Genomic DNA, 18,705 nt, shown 5'->3' with positions numbered 1-18,705 from the left:
TTTTCAATGACACGGCACTCTCCGATGCTTGAGTGGTTTTGTATATAAATGAGGCACCAGCAAGCGTGCAGAAATAGCAAGAGAAACAAAAGAGCTTAGAGCACTTAAACCTTACTGTCTTTCTGAGAAGAGAAGCGTGTTTTTGTTTAGGCAGGACTTTAGGGGAGCAAAGCTGATCTTAAATGCACTGTAAAATGTAGACGGTGCCTAAAGCACCTATTTGCCTCTGTGGGATTCAATAGAAACAAGCCAAATGTTGTGTGAAGAGATTAACAAGCAAAGAGGTGGCCACATTAGAGAACGCATTGGAGCTGCAAGATTACAGTGCTTTTACTGTTTTGTGCACTGATGGCTTGCTAACTTGTGAGCATTGACCTCATCCTGACATGTTTTGCCAATACCTTCAAACAATTTAGATAAATAATTATTTCAGCTATTTTCATTTTGTTTTTGATTTTGCAGTATGTTGTTCAAATCTGTCAGGTTGTAATAATGAAGATTAAGAATGCAAACATATATTTTGCAAATGACCAGATGATGAATGTTTCGTAAAACTGAGCCTTTAAAGATTACGTTGCTGATTTAAAGTGAGACTACAGCAGATTTTCATCCTATAGAATAACATTGAATGGTGAATTCTGAAAACTTGAGCTAATGTTTGTACTGTGAATGGATTTAATTTAAGTCAAGAATGCTTGATATGCAGAGGGCAGTAGCATTGAGGAATAAAGGCTGTAAATCAGCTTCTGAACCCTTCTATATTACCAGCGCACTTCCCTATTAAAACGTGACAAATTCTGAAAAGCATCCCTCAAATTTCTTTGCTGCCTGTGGTTGTCAAGTCCAATGTCAGTTCATGGTCATGAAATTAGAGAAAATATAATGCCAGCATAAGCAGAAGGTAGAAGGTAGAGAGTTGGATGTAGCTCTGACAGCTATTGGAATCAAGGGATACGGGGAGAAAGCAGGAACGGGGTACTGATTCTGGACGATCAGCCATAATCATATTGAATGGTGGTGCTGGCTCGAAGGGCTGAATGGCCTACTCCTGCACCTATTTTCTATGGTTCTACGGGAGGTTGGGCAAACTTGGATTGTTTTTTTCTGGAGCAGCAGAGGCTGAGGGGAAATCTATCATCTATAAAATTAGGTGGCATAGATCAGGTGAACAGTCAGGACAGTCAAAGACGAGAGGTCATTGCTTTAGGTTGAGGACCACCATGCCGCCCCAAATCTGGGTGGCTGGTTTCAGTGAGCTGTGTTCAACACATTCAGGTCCATGCTTTATTGTCATGGGATAACACGGTGATTCATTGCATGAATTATTTTTACTTCCTCCATCCTGGCTCATATGGCCTGTCACCTATAGTGGCCTTCCTTTCTCTGCTCTATCAGACAGCTTTTTGCAATCTGCATTGCAGAATGTTGGTCCTAATGTTACACCTTATGGTGATCTTATTGAGGTGTGTAAGATCATGAAGGGAATAGCTAGAATACATAGACAGCCTTTTACGCAGAGTAGGGGAATCACGAACTAGAGGACATAGGTTTAAGGTGAGATGGGAAGGATTTAATAGGAACCTGAGGAGCAATGTTTTCATACTGAGGGCGATGTATATATGGAACAAGTTGCCAGAGGAGGTAGTTGAGGCAGATACTATAACAAGATTTAAAAGACATGTGGACAAGTACTTGATTAGGAAAGGTTTTGAGGGATTTGGGCCAAACTTAGGCAGGTGGGACAAGTGTAGATCTTGGTCTGTATGGACAATTTGGCTCAAAGGGCTCTTTTGTGCCATATGACTAAAGAACTGCTGTTGATGTGAAATGTACTCAATTTACACCATGGGGTAAACTCCACAGGAAAATGACATTGTGCTGCTGTTTTGCATTGCGTCTTGCCCCACATTGCACTTTTAAGCCAAGGTGTAAAAACAAGTTGTGCAAAAATGACAGAACAGAAATGAGCGATTTGGCCCAGATGGTCTACACTGATGTTTACACTCCTGCAGCATCCTTTTAGTTTAGTTTAAAGATACAGCAGGGAAATATCGATCACCTGTTCACACTGGCTCTGTGTTATCGCACTCTCACTTCCACTCCAATCACACCACGGGCATTTTACAGAGGCCAATCAACCTACAAACCTGCATGTCTTTGGGATGTGGAAGCCGGAGCACCTGGAGGAAACCCACGTGGTCACAGGGAGAACGTGCAAACTCCACACCGACAGTACCCGAGATTCAGGATTGAACCCGGGTCTCCAGCCCTGTGTGAGACTTCAGCCCTACCAGCTGTGTGTCTGCCGCCACTTTAATTATGAACCTGTAGCTGGGATAGGGCGAATGTGGAAAGGGTGTTTCAACTCGCAGCGGAGTCCAGGAACAGAGGACACAGCCTCAGAATAAAAGGACATACCTTTAGAACGCAGCCAGAAGGAATTTCTTTAGTCAGATGGTGGTGAATCTGTGGAATTCATTGCCACAGACAGCTGTGGAGGCCAAGTTAATGGATATTTTTAAGGCGGAGATTGACAGATTCTCGATCAACAAGGGCGTTATGGGGAAAAGGCAGGAAAATGTGGTTTGGAGGGAAAGATATATCAGCCACGATTGAATTGTGTATACTTGATGGGCCGAATGGCCAAATGCTGCTTCTAGACCTTATGAGCATATAATGTGTTTGTCCAGCTTCCTCTGTGCTATTCCCCTCAGTTGTTCTGTGAGAAGTGAGTTCCGCAGTCTAACCACTCTCGCTGAAGAATTTGCTCCTGAATTGCTTCTAGGATTTATTGGTGACTATTTATGGTACCTTGTCTTTATCTCCTTCAAATGCTAAAACATTTTCTCTCTATCTGTTCATGCTAAGACTTATTAGGTCAGCCATCAGCCTTTCTCGAGAAAAGAATCCCAGCCTATTCAGCTTTTCCTGATGGTGATCTCTCAATTCCAGTGATATCCTTGTAAATCATATTTTGCACCATCTCCTTTTATAATATGGAAACAAAAACCGGGCACAGAACTCGAGTGCAGCGCCATGACCATTTGATAAAATTTGAGCATAACTCTCTCAGAGCAACGCAGATACATGAGTGATTTCAATTGTTATGTATGAGGGAAATTAAGCACACAGTGTACAGGCTCAAAGTGGTGACAGATTTACATCTGTGCACGCTGCTTCAACTAATCCTTGGCCTTTCACCTTGCTTCACCTCATTGTGCTGCATTTGGTCTTGACTTTGCATGTGATAACACAGCTGATTATCAATCAGACAAAATGTGTGACTATATCAAGTCAAAATGTACATTTGAAATCAAAAACAAAGTAAAATTAATGTACCAAACAATCTGAACAGTCACACGATGGCGCAGTGGTAGAGCTGGCGCCTTACAGCCCCAGAGACCCGGGTTTGATTCTGTCCTGTACAGAGTCAATGGGAGAGTCTAGGACCAGAGGTCAGAGCCTCAGAATAAAAGGACGTACCTTTAGGAAGGAGGTGAGGAGGACTTTCTTTGGTCAGAGGATGGTAAATCTGTGGATTTCATTGCCACAGACGCCTGCGGAGGCCGTCAATGGGTATTTTTAAGGCAGAGATTGATAGATCCTAGATTTGTTTAGTTTAGAGAAACAGAAACGCGGAAACAGGCCATTTGGCCCACCGAGTCCGTGCCGACCAACCATTTGTAAACCTGTGGGGTTATGGGGAAAAGGCAGGAGAATGGGGTTGAGAGGGAAAGATAATGGCGAAGTAGACTTGATGGGCCGAATGCCTTATTCTGCTCCTACACTTATGAACGTATGAACTCGCTTACAGTGCCCTCCATAATGTTTTGGACAAAGACCCATCATTTATTTATTTGCTTCTGCACTCCACAATTTGTGATTTGTAATAGAAAATATCATGTGTGGTTAAAGTGCACATTGTCAGATTTTAATAAAGGCCATTTTAATACATTTTGTTTTCACCATGTAGAAATTACAGCAGTGTTTATACATAGTCCCCCTATTTCAGGGCATCATAATGTTTGGGCAGAATTCTTCTGTCATCAGCTGTGGAGGTCTTCCTTGGCCTGCCAGTCCCATTGCGATTAGTAAGCTCACCAGTGCTCTCTTTCTCAATGATGTCCCAAACAGTTGATTTTGATAAGCCTTAGGTTTTGCTGATGTCTCTAACAGTTTTATTCCTGTTTCTCAGTCTCATAATGGCTTCTTTGACTTTCATTGGCACAACTATGGTCCTCATGTTGATAAACAGCAATAAAAGTTTCCAAAGGTGATGGAAAGGCTGGAGGAAAGACTCGGTGCTGAAAACTCTCTTATACCTGCATGAAGGAGGCAATTAAACACACCTGAACAATTCGAAACGCCTGTGAAGCCATGAGTCCCAAACATTATGGTGCCCTGAAATGGGGGGACTATGTATAAACACTGCTGTAATTTCTACATGGTGAAAACAAAATGTGTAAAAATATCCTTTAATAAAATCTGACAATGTGCACTTTAACCACATGTGATTTTTTTTCTATTACAAATCTCAAATTGTGGAGTACAGAGACAAATAAATAAATGCTGGGTCTTTGTCCCAAACATTATGGAGGCCTATGCGTGCTATTCTCTGATGCTCTGAACCACAATTTTAACATTGTGCACTGAAAATATCATTGCTAAAGTCAATGGGTGGTGCAGGATCTGAGAGTCAGCTTCTCCTAAAACTCTCTGTATGATGGATGGATTTATTAGTGTATTGTGACTGGCTTAGCCCTATGAGTAAAATGAACAGCTTAGCTGAGAATTTTACTCTCCGCAAGATCCTCGTATATATTCTATTTTTTATCAAGAGTTTCTTTCACCCTGATGTTACGTGGGGCTGTGAACGCGGGTCGATATTTATATTTGGTCAGTTTGCAAACTGACTGTTCATCCATTTCACGCTTTGGTGAATGACATTCATGCAAGGGCACCTCCTGGTTGCAATGCCAATAAATAATCTGCAGCTAATTACAAGCGAATGCTGTGTCAGGGTATATATTATACGGTCTAATTGGCAGACATTTCCTGCTCACATCAAAATTGACTCTCTTAAGGAGACCTAAATTGAATGGACCATACCACAGGAATCACCACGGGTGGTTTCCATAACCAAGCCTTGAGCACTGTTGAAAATTGGTGCTCCCCTCACTTCTTCCCTCCTGGCCTTGCTGTTCATTTGTCATAGGAGCAGAATTAGGCCATTCAGCCCTTCGAATCTTCATTCAATCATGGCTGATCACTGTGCTGGGCAGCACATTGGTGCAGTACTGGAGTTGCTGCCTCACAGAGCCAGAGACCCCGGTTCGATCCTGACTACGGGGACTGTATGGAGTTTGTACGTTCTCGCCGTGATCGCGTGGGTTTTCTCCGGTTGCTTCGTTTTCCTCCCACACTCCAAAGACGTACAGGTTTGTATGTTAATTGGTTTAAGGTAAGAATTGTAAATTGTCCCTAGTGTGTAGGGCAGTGTTAATGTAAGAGGATCACTGGTCAGCGCAGACTCAATAGGTCGAAAAAGAATGTACAAACTCCGCACAGGCAGCATCTGTAGTCAGGATCGAACCCAGGTCTCTGGCGTTGTAAAGCAGCAACTTTACCACTGTTCCACCCAAAATTCTATGAAGGGACTTGGTCATAGCATTAGACAGCACTTTGGGCCAACTAGCCCATACCAAACAAAACACGTGTTTGGCTCATATCCCTCTAAACTGTTCCTATCCATGAACCTGTCCAGGGAGTTTTTAATGAAATTGGCACTAAACTCCCTTAAAGATTCGTATCCACGTCCTACAGATGTGTTGCCTGACTTGTTGAGTTACTCCAGCAATTTGTGCTTTACTGATCCATCTTGAACGGGTCTCCCACCTTCGCCTTCACAACTGGTCCAAGTAACTAGGAGTCTGAACCCTGCCCTCACGCATGCCTATGTACATTTATAAAAAAGATGATACAGTGCACGGAACAGTCATCTGCCAGACATCGGTCATCTGTGTCGCAGTTTTACCATAGAGAGACGTTATATATCAAATGAAACTAAGGTCATTATTTCTTTGCCTATTTCAGATTGGGCGGCATACCTGTGGGAGTGGTTGCTGTGGAAACCAGATCTGTAGAGTTATCAATACCAGCAGATCCTGCAAACTTGGATTCGGAAGCAAAGGTAGGTCTTGCAGAGATTGGGGCAGCACAGTGGCGCAGCAGTCGAGTTGCTGCCTTACAACGCTAAGGACCTGGGTTCAATCCTGACTACGGGTGCTGTCTATATGGAGTTTGTATGACCATGTGTGACCATGTCTCCCTGTCTCCGGGTGCTCTGGTTTCTTCCTACATTCCAAAGACTTGAGGTTTGCAGGTTAATTGGCTTGAATCAGGTCCTTCCTGACGTGCTGTTTTGTAGGCAGTCAGGAGATGAAAAGGAGACAAAAGGGTGTCATATGTGGAAAGGAGAGGAGAGGGGCAGTGAAAAGGAAAAGCCAGAGGGAGGCATATAGATGGTGGGGACCAGGGGTGATGGGAAAGGGATAAAATTGGAATTGATGGACTTCTGTATGGGAGATGAATGTGTGACGGAGGGGAAATATGCATGCTCATCTCAAATGAGTACAACATGTTTTTTTATCAATAGAATTGTTGATGGAGTCATTATTACAGTTTATACGAGCTTGTTTTGTTTAATACAGTGCCCTCCATAATGTTTGGGACAAAGACCCATAATTTCTTCTTGTGTGGATTTGTCAATGACTACTGGAGGTGGACAAAAGTGCTGGAGAAACTCAGCGGGTGCAGCAGCATCTATGGAGCGAAGGAAATAGGCAACGTTTCGGGCCGAAACCCTTCTTCAGACGAGGCTACTCAGTACTTCTTGGCAAACTGTAACCTGGCCATCCTATTTTTGCAGCTAACCAGTGGTTTGCATCTTGCAGTGTAGCCTCCGTATTTCTGTTCATGAAGTCTTCAGAGGACAGTGGTCATTGACAAATCCTGAAGAGTGTTTCTGATCTGTCGGACAGGTGTTTGGGGATTTTTTCTTTATTATAGAGAGAATTCTTCTGTCGTCAGCTGTGGATGTCTTCCTTGGCCTGCCAGTCCCTTTGCAATTAGTAAACTCACCAGTGCTCTCTTTCTTTTTAATGATGTTCCAAACAGTTTATTTTGGTAAGCCTAAGGTTTGGCTGATGTCTCTAACAGTTTTATTCGTGTTTCTCACTCATAATGGCTTCTTTGCCTTTCATTGGCACAACTTTTATAAAAGTTTCCAAAGGTGGTGGAAAGACTGAATTAAAGACTAGGCGCTGAGAGCTCGCTTATACCTGCATGAAGGAGGCAATTAAACACACCTGAGCAATTACAAATGCCTGTGAAGCCATGTCCCAAATCTTGTGGTGCCTTGAAATGGGGGGACTATGTATAAACACAAGTGTAATTTGTACGTGGTGAAACCAAAATTTGTAAAAAAAATACCCTTTAATAAAATCTGACAATGTGCACTTTATCCACATGTGATTTTATTTCTATTACAAATCTCAAATTGTACAGAGTACAGAAGCAAATAAATAAATGACGGGTCTTTGTCCCAAACATTATGGAGGGCACTGTATGCCTCTTGCTTCTTTCATTACAACAGTAATTATACTTTAGTTATACTTCCTTGGTAAAACAATACCACGGAATATGTTGCGGTTATTTTAAAGATACTTTATAAATGTTTGTCTTACTAACCCGCCCACCATTCCCATTAATTTATCTTTCCTCCCTTTATGAAAATGTGGGTATCTCACCTTCAATGTGTGATTGATTGCTGATCAATAATTTATTTGTGGTCTGTGTGAACAGATAATCCAGCAAGCTGGGCAGGTGTGGTTTCCAGACTCTGCCTTCAAAACTGCTCAAGCCATTAAGGACCTGAATCGAGAAGGGCTTCCGTTGATGGTGTTTGCCAATTGGCGAGGTTTCTCTGGAGGAATGAAAGGTAAAGGGATTAAGGTCATAGGAGCAGAATTGGCCATTTGGCGCTGGCGTGGTGGCGCAGCGGTAGAGACCCGGGTTCGATCCTGACCTCGAGTGCTGTCTGTACGGAATTTGCACGTTCTCTCTGTGACTGCGTGGGCTTTCTCCGGGTGCCCCGGTTTCCTCTCACACTCCAAAGACGGGCAGGTCTGTGGGTTAATTGGCTTCTGTAAATTGTCCCTAGTGTGTAGGATGTGAAACTGGGGTAACATAGAACTTGTGAACGGGTGATTGTTGGTCGGCGCAGAATCGGTCGGCTGGAGGGTCTGTTTCCACACTGTATCACTAAACTAAACCCCCTCTGGCAACGCGATCCATATACTCACCAACATCTGTGTGAAAAAGTTGTCTCACAGGTTCCTATTAAATCTTTTCCTCTCTCACCTTAAAGCTCTGTCCTCTGGTTCTTGATTCTCGTACTCTGGGTAAAATACTCTGTGTGTCTATCCTATCTATTTATTTGGAATAGAATAGAATAGAATGCCTTTTATTGTCATTCAAACAACTTGGTTTGAACGAAATTGCATTTTCTACAGTTTTTTTTAAATTTCCCTTTAGTTTTTAGGTACGGATAAAGTGAATAATAGTGCAAGATAAAGTCCGATTAAAGATAGTTCAGTGAGGTAGATGGGAGGTCAGGACTACTCTCGAGATGGTGATAGGGTGGTTCAGTTGCCTGATAGCAGTTGGGAAGAAACTGTCCCTGAATCTGGAGTGTGTAATGACCAAATAATTAAAATAATTGTTGTTAGTGATGATGATACAAACCCATTAGAGCATGTCCACAGTTTGTTTCATTTTGGAACTGTTGTAACTGGTGGGCTCAGTGGACACAGTATATTTGCAGTTTAACCTCAGCTGTTGTAACAAAACCCACACGACCTGATGCAAATATTATCAGAGCTCCTTAGAAAGATCAATCAGTCACAGCTTTGACAGCCTTTATATTCTCTCCATTTGTATCAGTTTTGAATGTTTGTGCCTGAGATGCAAAACTGGATTGCATTGGGGAAAGAGCTTTTTCAAGTTATAAAACTGGAAAATAACCCACTAACGTCCATCAATGCCACTGTTTAAATATTTTTTAATGAAAAAGTCCTGCTGGTGAGGCAAGTGCTTCCATTTCAAACGTGTTAATAAGGGCAACACAGTGGCGTAGCGGTAGAGTTGCTGCCGTCTGTATGGAGTTTGTACGTTCTCCCTGTGGCCACGTGGGTTTGCTCCGATTTTCTCCCACACTCCAAAGACATACACGTTTGTAAGTTAATTGGCTTCTATAAATTGTGTAGAATTGAACTGATCATTGGTCAGCATGGACTCAGTGGGCCGAAGGGCCTGTATCCTCGCTGTATCTCTAAACTAAATTAATAAGTCATACTATTTTTAAATGCTTTGGAAACATTGTTGTCGCAAAGCTGCTTCATACTTCAAAGTGTGCAGGCGCTTCTTGCGAGGCATCTGATGACAGCTTGCCTTACACAGCCCCAGCAAATAACACATGAGCTGTGCCACGCTCCACTCTGCCAGGCTGTTTGGCACAGTGACTCCATTCATTTATAAGGAGCGATTTGTGCGTACAATTTCTCCCAGAGCGTCACTTTGATTATTTGCGGGGGGGGGGGGGGGGGGGGGTGCGGTGCTGAGGAGCGAGAATGAAAAAGAAACAATTACACCATTCTTCAGTGAACACACTCGGCAAGGAGTCAATTGGATGGTGGGTGAAACATCTCCAAAATCGTGTGTAATGAGTAGGAAAAGATTAGACGCAGTTCTTGCAATGCTGAAAATTGACATTAGCAAAAACTCTTTACTAGACATCCTAGGAGGTCTAATTCAAGTTGGATTAAAAACACATCCAGATTCGTTTGGATTGGTCTTCTGCACATTTTTATGTAGCTGGAAAGATTATCAAGATAATGCAAAATTAAATTATAAAACTTACAGAATATTTAGTTGGGGGGTATCTGTGTGCTATGGTTTAGTGAGGCAGGCCAGCAGTGACCCTCGACGGTAAGAAATCAGCCGTGAAATTTACCAGAAATTAACACCAGGGTCGTTGTCTCAGCATGAGTGGTTTGATAGGATGCGAATCCCTGTGAAATTAACCACTCTCTTCTTCCCCTCCAGACATGTATGATCAAGTGTTGAAGTTTGGCGCATACATAGTGGACGGGTTGCGGGAATACAGGCAGCCTGTGCTCATCTATATACCCCCGAACGCAGAACTGAGAGGAGGCTCGTGGGTAGTCATTGACACCACCATCAACCCCAGGCACATGGAGATGTATGCAGACAAGGAAAGCAGGTACACAAGATGGCTCCGACCACTCTGGCAGTCACTCATCTGTTTCTCATCAGCCATTTGCAGTTTTACTTAAATGGATATTCCTAACCTAACCAGGACAGAAGATAGACACAAAATGCTGGACTAACTCAGCGGGTCAGGCAGCATCTCTGCAGAAACGGAAAAGGTGACGTTTAGGGTCGAGACCCTTCTGAGTTTAGTTTATTGTCACGTGCGCTGAGATACAGTGAAAAGCTTCTTCAGACTGGAGAAGGATCTCGACCCAAAACGTTACGATTCCATTTCTCCAGAGATGCTGCTTGACCCGCTGAGTTACTCCAGCATTTTGTGTCCATCTTCAGTTTAAACCAGCATCTGCAGTTCCTCCCTACACTAATACGGACTCATGCATGCTGAAATAGTTTTTGAAATTCAGGCAAAATATTAAATGTCTCCAAACCAACGTTATGCGCTACATAAGTCAAAGTGACGGCAAAAATGATGGAATGATCTCTGCCCACTACTCAGTTGATTGCAGATGAATATCAATGGTTAATATGAACACAGATTTTGCCCTTTCCCCTCACAAAACTATTGCTGCTGTGCAACTGAAACACAAGAAATGGAAAAGTTTTGATCTAGTGCGTTAGAGAGTCATTTTTATTTTATGTAGGGCTTTCTAAAGTACAAATTGATTTTCTGCAGACACATAATATGAAGGAAGGGCGCTTAAGAACAGTACCTTCACACAGGTCAACGTGCCAAGGAGAGAGAGAAGGGGGAGGAGATAATTCTCACTTCATTCGTTCACTGAATCCTCATGGCATTTTTTCATCCTTCACTGGAAATTTACTGCAAATCCATAGTTGTGGATATATTGTTCAAGGGATTGCCAGGTGAATATTGCCAAGTCTCCCGAGTTTGAACCTATTCGGTTTGACTTAACATAAAACAGTACAACCGATGAACAGAGCTTTTGGCCCACAATGTCCATGTTCAAACATGATGCCGAACTAAATCTTTTCTGTAGGTGATCTATATCCCACCATACCCTGCAGACCCACATGCCTATCTAAAATCCACTTAAACGTCATTATCATACCTACCTCCACCAACACGCCTGAGTGAACAAACGTTCAGTTTAGGTTATTGTCATGTGTGCCGAGCTACAGTGAAAAGCTTCTGTTGCGTGCATCTCCTTTAAACTTTGCCACTCTCACCGTAAAGCTATGCCCTAGAGCCTTTGACCTTTCCACCCTGGGGACTAAGATTCTGACATCACACTGACAATGATAGTTTATTATTGTCACGTGTACTGAGGTACCGTGAATAGGTTTATGTTGCGTGCTATCCAGTCAGTGAACAGACTATATATGATTACAATCCCGCTGTCCACAGCGTACAGAGTATAAAGGGTATAAAATTGTCTGGTATTAGGGGCATAAGAGTAATTAAGGATAGAGGGCATCAAAGTATCTCATCTCGTCTGGTATTAAATAGTCTATCGATTAGTGTCTTATAATGATTGTGAGTGAACTTCTCTCAAATTTTCCATCTCATTCCCCATTTTATGTTGCTATTAATCTGTCTCACCTTTTAGGTTGCAAAACATCCGTTTGAGGTCTCTAGGTATTGATTTTTATGGATGCATAGTTACATACAGTAAAAGGGGTCAGAGTGATTCATGTTTCTATTTGCAGTTTCCTCCCACATCCCACCTCATCCCCCATATGGAAATGCCTTTTGATCTAATTTCATCCACCGGTAACTTCTCCCTCTTTTCCTCCTGCTTGGGCGGGCACAGTGACGCAGCTGGTAGAGCTGCTGCCTCAAAGCGCAATGGTCTTGACCTCGGGGGTACTATCTGTATGGAGTTTGCATATACCCTCCCGGTGACCACGTGGGTTTCCTCCGGATGCACCGGTTTCTTCCCACATCCCAAAGACGTGCGGGTTTGTAGGGTAATTTGGTTGTTGGTTAATTGGCCGGTAGTGTGTAGGGAGTTGATGTAAAAGTGGGATAACATAGCACTATTGTGAACGGGTGATCGATGGTCGGCGTGGGCTGAAGGGCCTGTTTCCATGCTGTAATATCTTTCACTCAATTCAATCACTAGCCTGGATAGCATACCCTCTCCACTTGTCCCTTGACAACATGGTGAAACCTTTAATACATGCTACAGGGACAGGTGCCAATAATGCCCACAATATGGGTTTTTTTGGGGGCAGCATTAATTGGGGCCCAATCTTCAACCAAATACAAATGCTTATTGTTCATTTTTACACCATCTCGCATCTGCTGTGTATATTGTAGAGATACAGCACGGAAACAGGCCCACGAGTTCATGCCAACCAGCAATCACCCTATACATTAGCACTATCCTACACACTAGGGACAATTTAAAATGTTACCAAGCCAATTAACCTACAAACCTGCATGTCTTTGGAGTGCGCAAGGAAACTGGAACAACTGGAAAAAAACAGGGAAAATGTACACACTCCATACGACAGAACTTTATTTATCCCAGGAGGGAAATTGATCTGCTGACAGTCATAAAACACAAGATACATGAAACATGAAATTAAAGTGATGAGTGGAAGGGATAGCAGATGTGCAAAGATTGGGGGGGGGGGGGTCCAGACAGCATCCATCTTCAGGATCGAGCCCGGGTCACTGGCACTGTGAGGCAGCAACTCTACCACTGCGCCACCGTGCCACCCTTCTGTAAATAATTGTTGGATATGGCCACCATCACTCATGCTGGCTTCTAACTTCAGATTACTAAATATCCTGGGATTGAGATGCCATGAAGAAGAGAAAAAAACATCAAACCTTTATGATTTCTGTTTGGGCTGGGCAGAAATTGCCATTAATTTTCTCTCTTCAAATCTTATAAAATAATATTTGCCTGCTCCTAAGACCTGGGGCAACTCGGGTATTTACCAAGGCAGCCTTAACACCTTTGCATAACCCCAAGCACAGAACTAAGAGTGACATCTTATTTATTGAAATCCAAACTGCGTACATATTTTTTAAAATATGGTGAGATGTTGTGACTTTAATTTATGCCTTGAATAATTGCTTGGTTAATTAGCCTGCAAATGTGTTTTACTCATCAGAGGTGGTGTACTGGAGCCAGAGGGGACAGTAGAGATCAAATTCCGCAAGAAAGACTTGGTGAAAACAATGCGGAGGGTGGACCCTGTGTACATGAACCTGGCCGAGCGCTTGGGTATGTGCACTTTAATTTCCATCACCCACCCACTCACTCTCCCCCCACCCCCACCCCCACCCTCACCAACAAAGTTTTGTATAGATTAAAATGCCTTAATAGGAACGGTCGGTCTCATATTTAAATATGTTCTGCGACTCGGTGAAACTCTGACCGGCACGGTGGCGCAGCGGTAGAGTTGCTGCCTTACAGCGCCAGAGCCCCGGGTTTGATCCCGACTACGGGTGCTGTCTGTACATTGTTAATTGGCTTTGGTAAATGTAAGTTGTCCCTAGTGTGCGTAGGAAAGCGTTCGTGTGCGGGGAGCAATGGTCAACGCGGACTCGGTGGGCCGAATGGCCTGTTTCTGCACGGTGTCTCTAAACTAAAGTAAACCATGCCCTCTCTCCCTCCACCCCCACCAACAAAGTTTATTATAGATTAATGCCCGGACGTGTAAAACGCCTTAGTATGGATGGCCGGTCTCGTATTTAAATCTGCTCTGCGACTCAGTAATGCACTGTGGCTTTTATTTATTTATTATTTTAAATCAGTCTCTCACAGTTTAATTTGATTACAGCCTGGAGGTGACAGGCCCCAGGGCTCAACTTGAGCTCATTTATGAGATTGTGATCTGTATGATCTACTGTCATGGTTACCAAATCTAAATTAACAGGCAATTAATTTTTTTTTACTGCCCAATCAATTTACTTTGCTTCACTTTTGAGCATCCGCGTGCCTCTCGGAACACCGCTGTTCCTGTCCAAGAAATTAGAATGGTGATTCTTCCACGCGTCCCGCTGTGCAGCTGCTGAATGTAATTGATGCATGAGTGAGACCCTGGTCTCACTTTATATGCTTCTTCTGCTTTTTACATTGAAGTTCCTGGCTTTCCCCGGCACAAATGAGCAAGTATCAACAGCAGCCAGTCAGTTGCACTGTCCAGGACACAACACTCACAGCACCACACACCCGGCCGGGTTCGATCCTGACCTCCAGTGCTGTAGTTGTAGAGTTTGCACGTTTGCCCTGTGACCACATGCGTTTCCTCCAGATGCTCCGGTTTCATAAGTTCATAAATCATAGTCGCACAATTAGGCCATTCAGCCCAACGAGCCTACTCCGTCACTCAATCATGGCTGATCTATCTTTCTCTCTCTACCCCATTCTCCTGCCCTCTCCCCATAACCCTTGACACCCTCGCTAAACAAGAATCTGCCAATTTCCACCTTAAAAATATCCAATGACTTGGCCTCCACCGCCATCTGTTTCCTCCCACATCCCAAAGACATGCAGGGGTTTGTAGGTTAATTGGCCCTCTGCAAATTGCCCCTGATATATGTAGGGAGTGGATGCGAAAGTGGGATAACATAGAACTAATGTGAAGGGTAATCGGTGGTCGGCGCGGACTCAGAGACCGAAGGATCTGTGTCCATACTGTCGCTCTGAATTAAACTACGCTTTAGCCATTGAGTCTGGAGAAAGGGTCCTGACCCAAAACATCACATTTCCATTTTTTCCAAAGCTGTCTGACCCACTGAGTTACTATTGAGGAGCGAGCATTTTGTAGGTAATTGAGGAAGGATGGAAGGAGGCATGCAGTGTATAAGAGAGGCTGAAGTGAACTGTTTGGGTTGAATAATAATCTATTGGTATGCTATGTATCCTGTAAACAAGGGGTTACAATTTTAAACAGCACGATAAAGGAAGCATTCTGCACAATGCCACGGTGAATTGATGGGTTCTGTTGTCTGTTGTTTAGTTACTTTGAACACTTAGCGAAAGGAAAATGCTTCAGAAAATGATAGCTGTCCTTTCAAACTGCAGCTTGAGCTCTAAGCAAGTAAAATAGGTCACTTGTACCTGAAAAACTGTAAAAGCAATAGCAGTTGATAAAGACCTCAGTTGGATGAGTCATAATTGTATACAACAAAGAATTTGATTGTTAAAAACACAGCCTAATGGAAAGAGGGCAGCTTTTGGAGCTTTGCAGAAAACGCTTCTCTCACAAAGCATTGCATAATGTTACTTTATGGCTAATTTAAGATTTTTTTTTCCAACTCCTGGTTATTCTGGATCACTGGTCTTTGATGCTTACTTCACTCCATTTGCCACAAACAAGCAGTTAGGCTGAGGTTCCTGCTGCCTCCGTCCGGCATACGTCCGTCCGTCCATCGGCTCCATTTGTCTTTCAGTCTCGCTGATTATTGAAGAGAATTTCACAGACTTTTAACTCTTCAAATCCTGAGGGCAATAGTGTCTGTTACAAAACCTCCAACAGTGCAGCACAGGAACAGGCCCTTCGGCCCACAATGTCCGTGCCGAACATGATACCAAGTTAAACTAATCTCCTCTGCCTGCACGTGATCCACAACCCTCTATACCTCGTATGTTGCTAATAAAGTATGATTATGATCTATTCCCGGCATATCCATGTGCCTGTATAACAACCTCTTAAACACCACCGTTGTACCAGCCTCCACCACCACCCCCCACAGCGCCTCCACAACTTTAGACTTTAGAGATACAATGTGCTGCTAACAGGCCTTTCGGCTTACCGAGTACACACTGACTGGCGATCACCCCGTACGCTAGCAGTATCCTATACATTAGGGACAATTTACAATTTTGCCAAAACCAATTAACCTACAAACCTGTACATCTTTGGGATGTGGGATACACAAATGGCTCCATGCCCATTTTCCTCTGGCAAACCCCACCAATGGGTGCTGTCTAAATATTTAAGCATGACAACAGGTGCTGTCTGTATGGAGTTTGCATGTTCTCCATGTGACCGTGTGGGTTTTCTCCGGGTGCTCCTTTCCCTACATTCCAGAGACTTACAGATTTGTAGGTTATTTGGCTTTGGTTAACGTGTAAATTGTCCCAAGTCTGTAGGATAGTGCTAGTTTATGGGGTGATTGCTGGTTGGTGTGGACTCAGTGGGCCAAAGGGTCTGTTGCCACTCTGTAACTCAAACATCTAAAGAAAAATATAGGCAGATATGATAGTGGCATTTATGAGGCTTTTAGATAGGCGCATGGACAGGCAAGGAATGGAGGGATATGGATCACATGTAGACAGATGAGATTAATTTAACATCTATTTCAGCATGGATATTGTGGGCAGAAAGGCCTATTCCTGTGCTATGTTGCTCTGTGCTCTTACAGTCATACAGCAGAGAAGCAAGCCCTTCGGCCCTTCATGCCTGTACAAAACATTCAAAACGCCCATCCATGCTAATCCCATTTGCCAGCAAATGGTAATCCCATCCCATCTTTGGCAACTTTGCCTTGGTGATTCTAGTGTTCATAAATGCTGTGAGAGTATCTATCTCCACGGGCGGTCACGGTGGCACAGCGGTAGAGTTGCTACCTCACAGCGCTTGCAGCGCCAGAGCCAGGTTTGATCCTGACTGCGGGTGCTGTTTATACCGAGTTTGTATGTTCTCCCCGTGACCTGCGTGGATTTTCTCCGAGATCTTTGGTTTCCTCCCACACTCCAAAGAGGTAGAGGTTTTGTAGGTTAATTGTCTTGGTAAATGTGAAAATTGGCCCTAGTGGGTGTGGGATAGTGTTAGTGTGCAGGGATCGCTGGTTGGCGTGGACCAAATGGCCTGTTTCCACGCTGTATCTCTAAACTAAACTAAACCTTATCCGGCAGCACCATCCAGATTCAAGTTACCCTGTAGGCATCTTGTTTAGATCTCCTCCAAACTTTAAACTATGTCCTGCAGTCATTGCCACAGACAGCTGTGGAGGGCAAGTCATTGAGCAGTTACTTTCGCAAAATTAAGAAACATTTGGACAGGTACATGGATAGGATAGGTTTAGAGGGATATGGGCCAAACGTAGGCAGGTGGGACTAGTGTAGATGGGACATGTTGGTTGGTGTGGGCAAGATGGGCCGAAGGGCCTGTTTTCGCTCTGTATACTCTATGACTGTGAGTATTTTTAAAGTGGTGATTGACAGGTTCTTAATTAGTAAGGGAGACAAAGGTTATGAGGCAGGAGAATGGGATTGAGAGAGAAAGAAAGATCACCCATGACCGAAGGGTAGAGAAGACATAATGGGCCAAATGGCCTAATTCTGCTCCTATGACGTGAACTTAGACATCTCTACAATTCTTGGGCCTTTATTTGGCATTCGATTCCCCTGCTTACAAATGGTATTTCCAGCCATTCCCCAGAGTGAAGCCTGCTTCTTTTCTCAGCTCCTTCAATGATTCTCATTTATATTTGTCAGAACTCAGATGGCTCCATGCCCACCTTCCCCTGGCACCCCGCACCAACTCCAGCTTCTGCGGGGGTCCTGAGCCAGGGGTGCTTTTGTTTGCTGCCAATAACTTTAATAAAGATAGTTAATTAAATTGGGGTGTTCCAATTGCCTGGCCAGGCAACAGCAATTCTCCGGAGTGTCCCGCACTCTGAAAGCAATTTGAATATTTGAACTATGCATTTTTGAACGAGCATTTTAGTCAGAGACAAACACTAATGTCCTCAGTGTGGGAATGCTGGAATAATAGATCACAATAAAATGATGAAAATTCTGAGCTACTCAGCTTTGTATCATGCCTGGAGGAAATGTAGACGTTGCTGCACCATAAAAAGTGTTGGTACATTTTTACAGTGACATAAAACGCTTCCTGTCAGTAGGACTGAGTGTGAACATATTTTGGATGTCAAGCTGAAATCGAAGGCCATGTTTCATCCCACGTCTCCCTCTGTCTTGTTGGTCAAGGTGTTGAAAGTTAACGTTAGTTAGGTTGTCTCGTCACCAAGTGGTACATGTGGCCAAATTCTTGTCTGATATGTAGTTTAGTTCAGTTTACTTTGGAGATACAGCATGGAAACTGGCCCTTCAGCCCACCTAGTCCACACTGATCATTGATCAGCCATTCACACTAGCTCCACATGTTATCCCCACTTCCCCTTCCTGCACGTTAGGGGCAATTTTAAGTACAAAACGGGCACATCTTTGGAATATGGGAGGGAAAACGGCGCGGGCGCACCTGAGGAGAAAAACCCACAACGGTACACAGGATTTCTCGTGAACGTGCAAACTCCGCACAAGACAGCGTCCGAGGAACAGGGTGAACCCGAGGTCTCTGGCCTCTGAGGCAGCTGGCTGGTGCCACTCTAAACTTGTAATGTGCACTAAACTAAGTAATGAC

At 43.6% G+C, this 18,705-nt stretch overlaps 1 protein-coding gene across 2 annotated transcripts in view; it reads left to right on the top strand.

The window, feature by feature from the left end:
- acaca (acetyl-CoA carboxylase alpha) overlaps positions 1–18,705 on the top strand; it is a 212,138-nt gene that overhangs the window by 170,687 nt on the left and 22,746 nt on the right. For both annotated transcript variants that reach the window (XM_055658137.1, XM_055658138.1), the window contains 4 exons: positions 6,094–6,190; positions 7,864–7,999; positions 10,165–10,342; positions 13,441–13,553. In XM_055658137.1, coding sequence (XP_055514112.1) covers positions 6,094–6,190; positions 7,864–7,999; positions 10,165–10,342; positions 13,441–13,553 — 524 coding nt within the window. The remainder of the gene's footprint in view (positions 1–6,093; positions 6,191–7,863; positions 8,000–10,164; positions 10,343–13,440; positions 13,554–18,705) is intronic.

Source organism: Leucoraja erinacea, chromosome 28, assembly GCF_028641065.1.
Source record: "Leucoraja erinacea ecotype New England chromosome 28, Leri_hhj_1, whole genome shotgun sequence".
In the NCBI taxonomy this organism is placed as follows: Eukaryota; Metazoa; Chordata; class Chondrichthyes; order Rajiformes; family Rajidae; genus Leucoraja; species Leucoraja erinaceus.
This window is presented reverse-complemented; position numbering and strand designations above follow the sequence as displayed.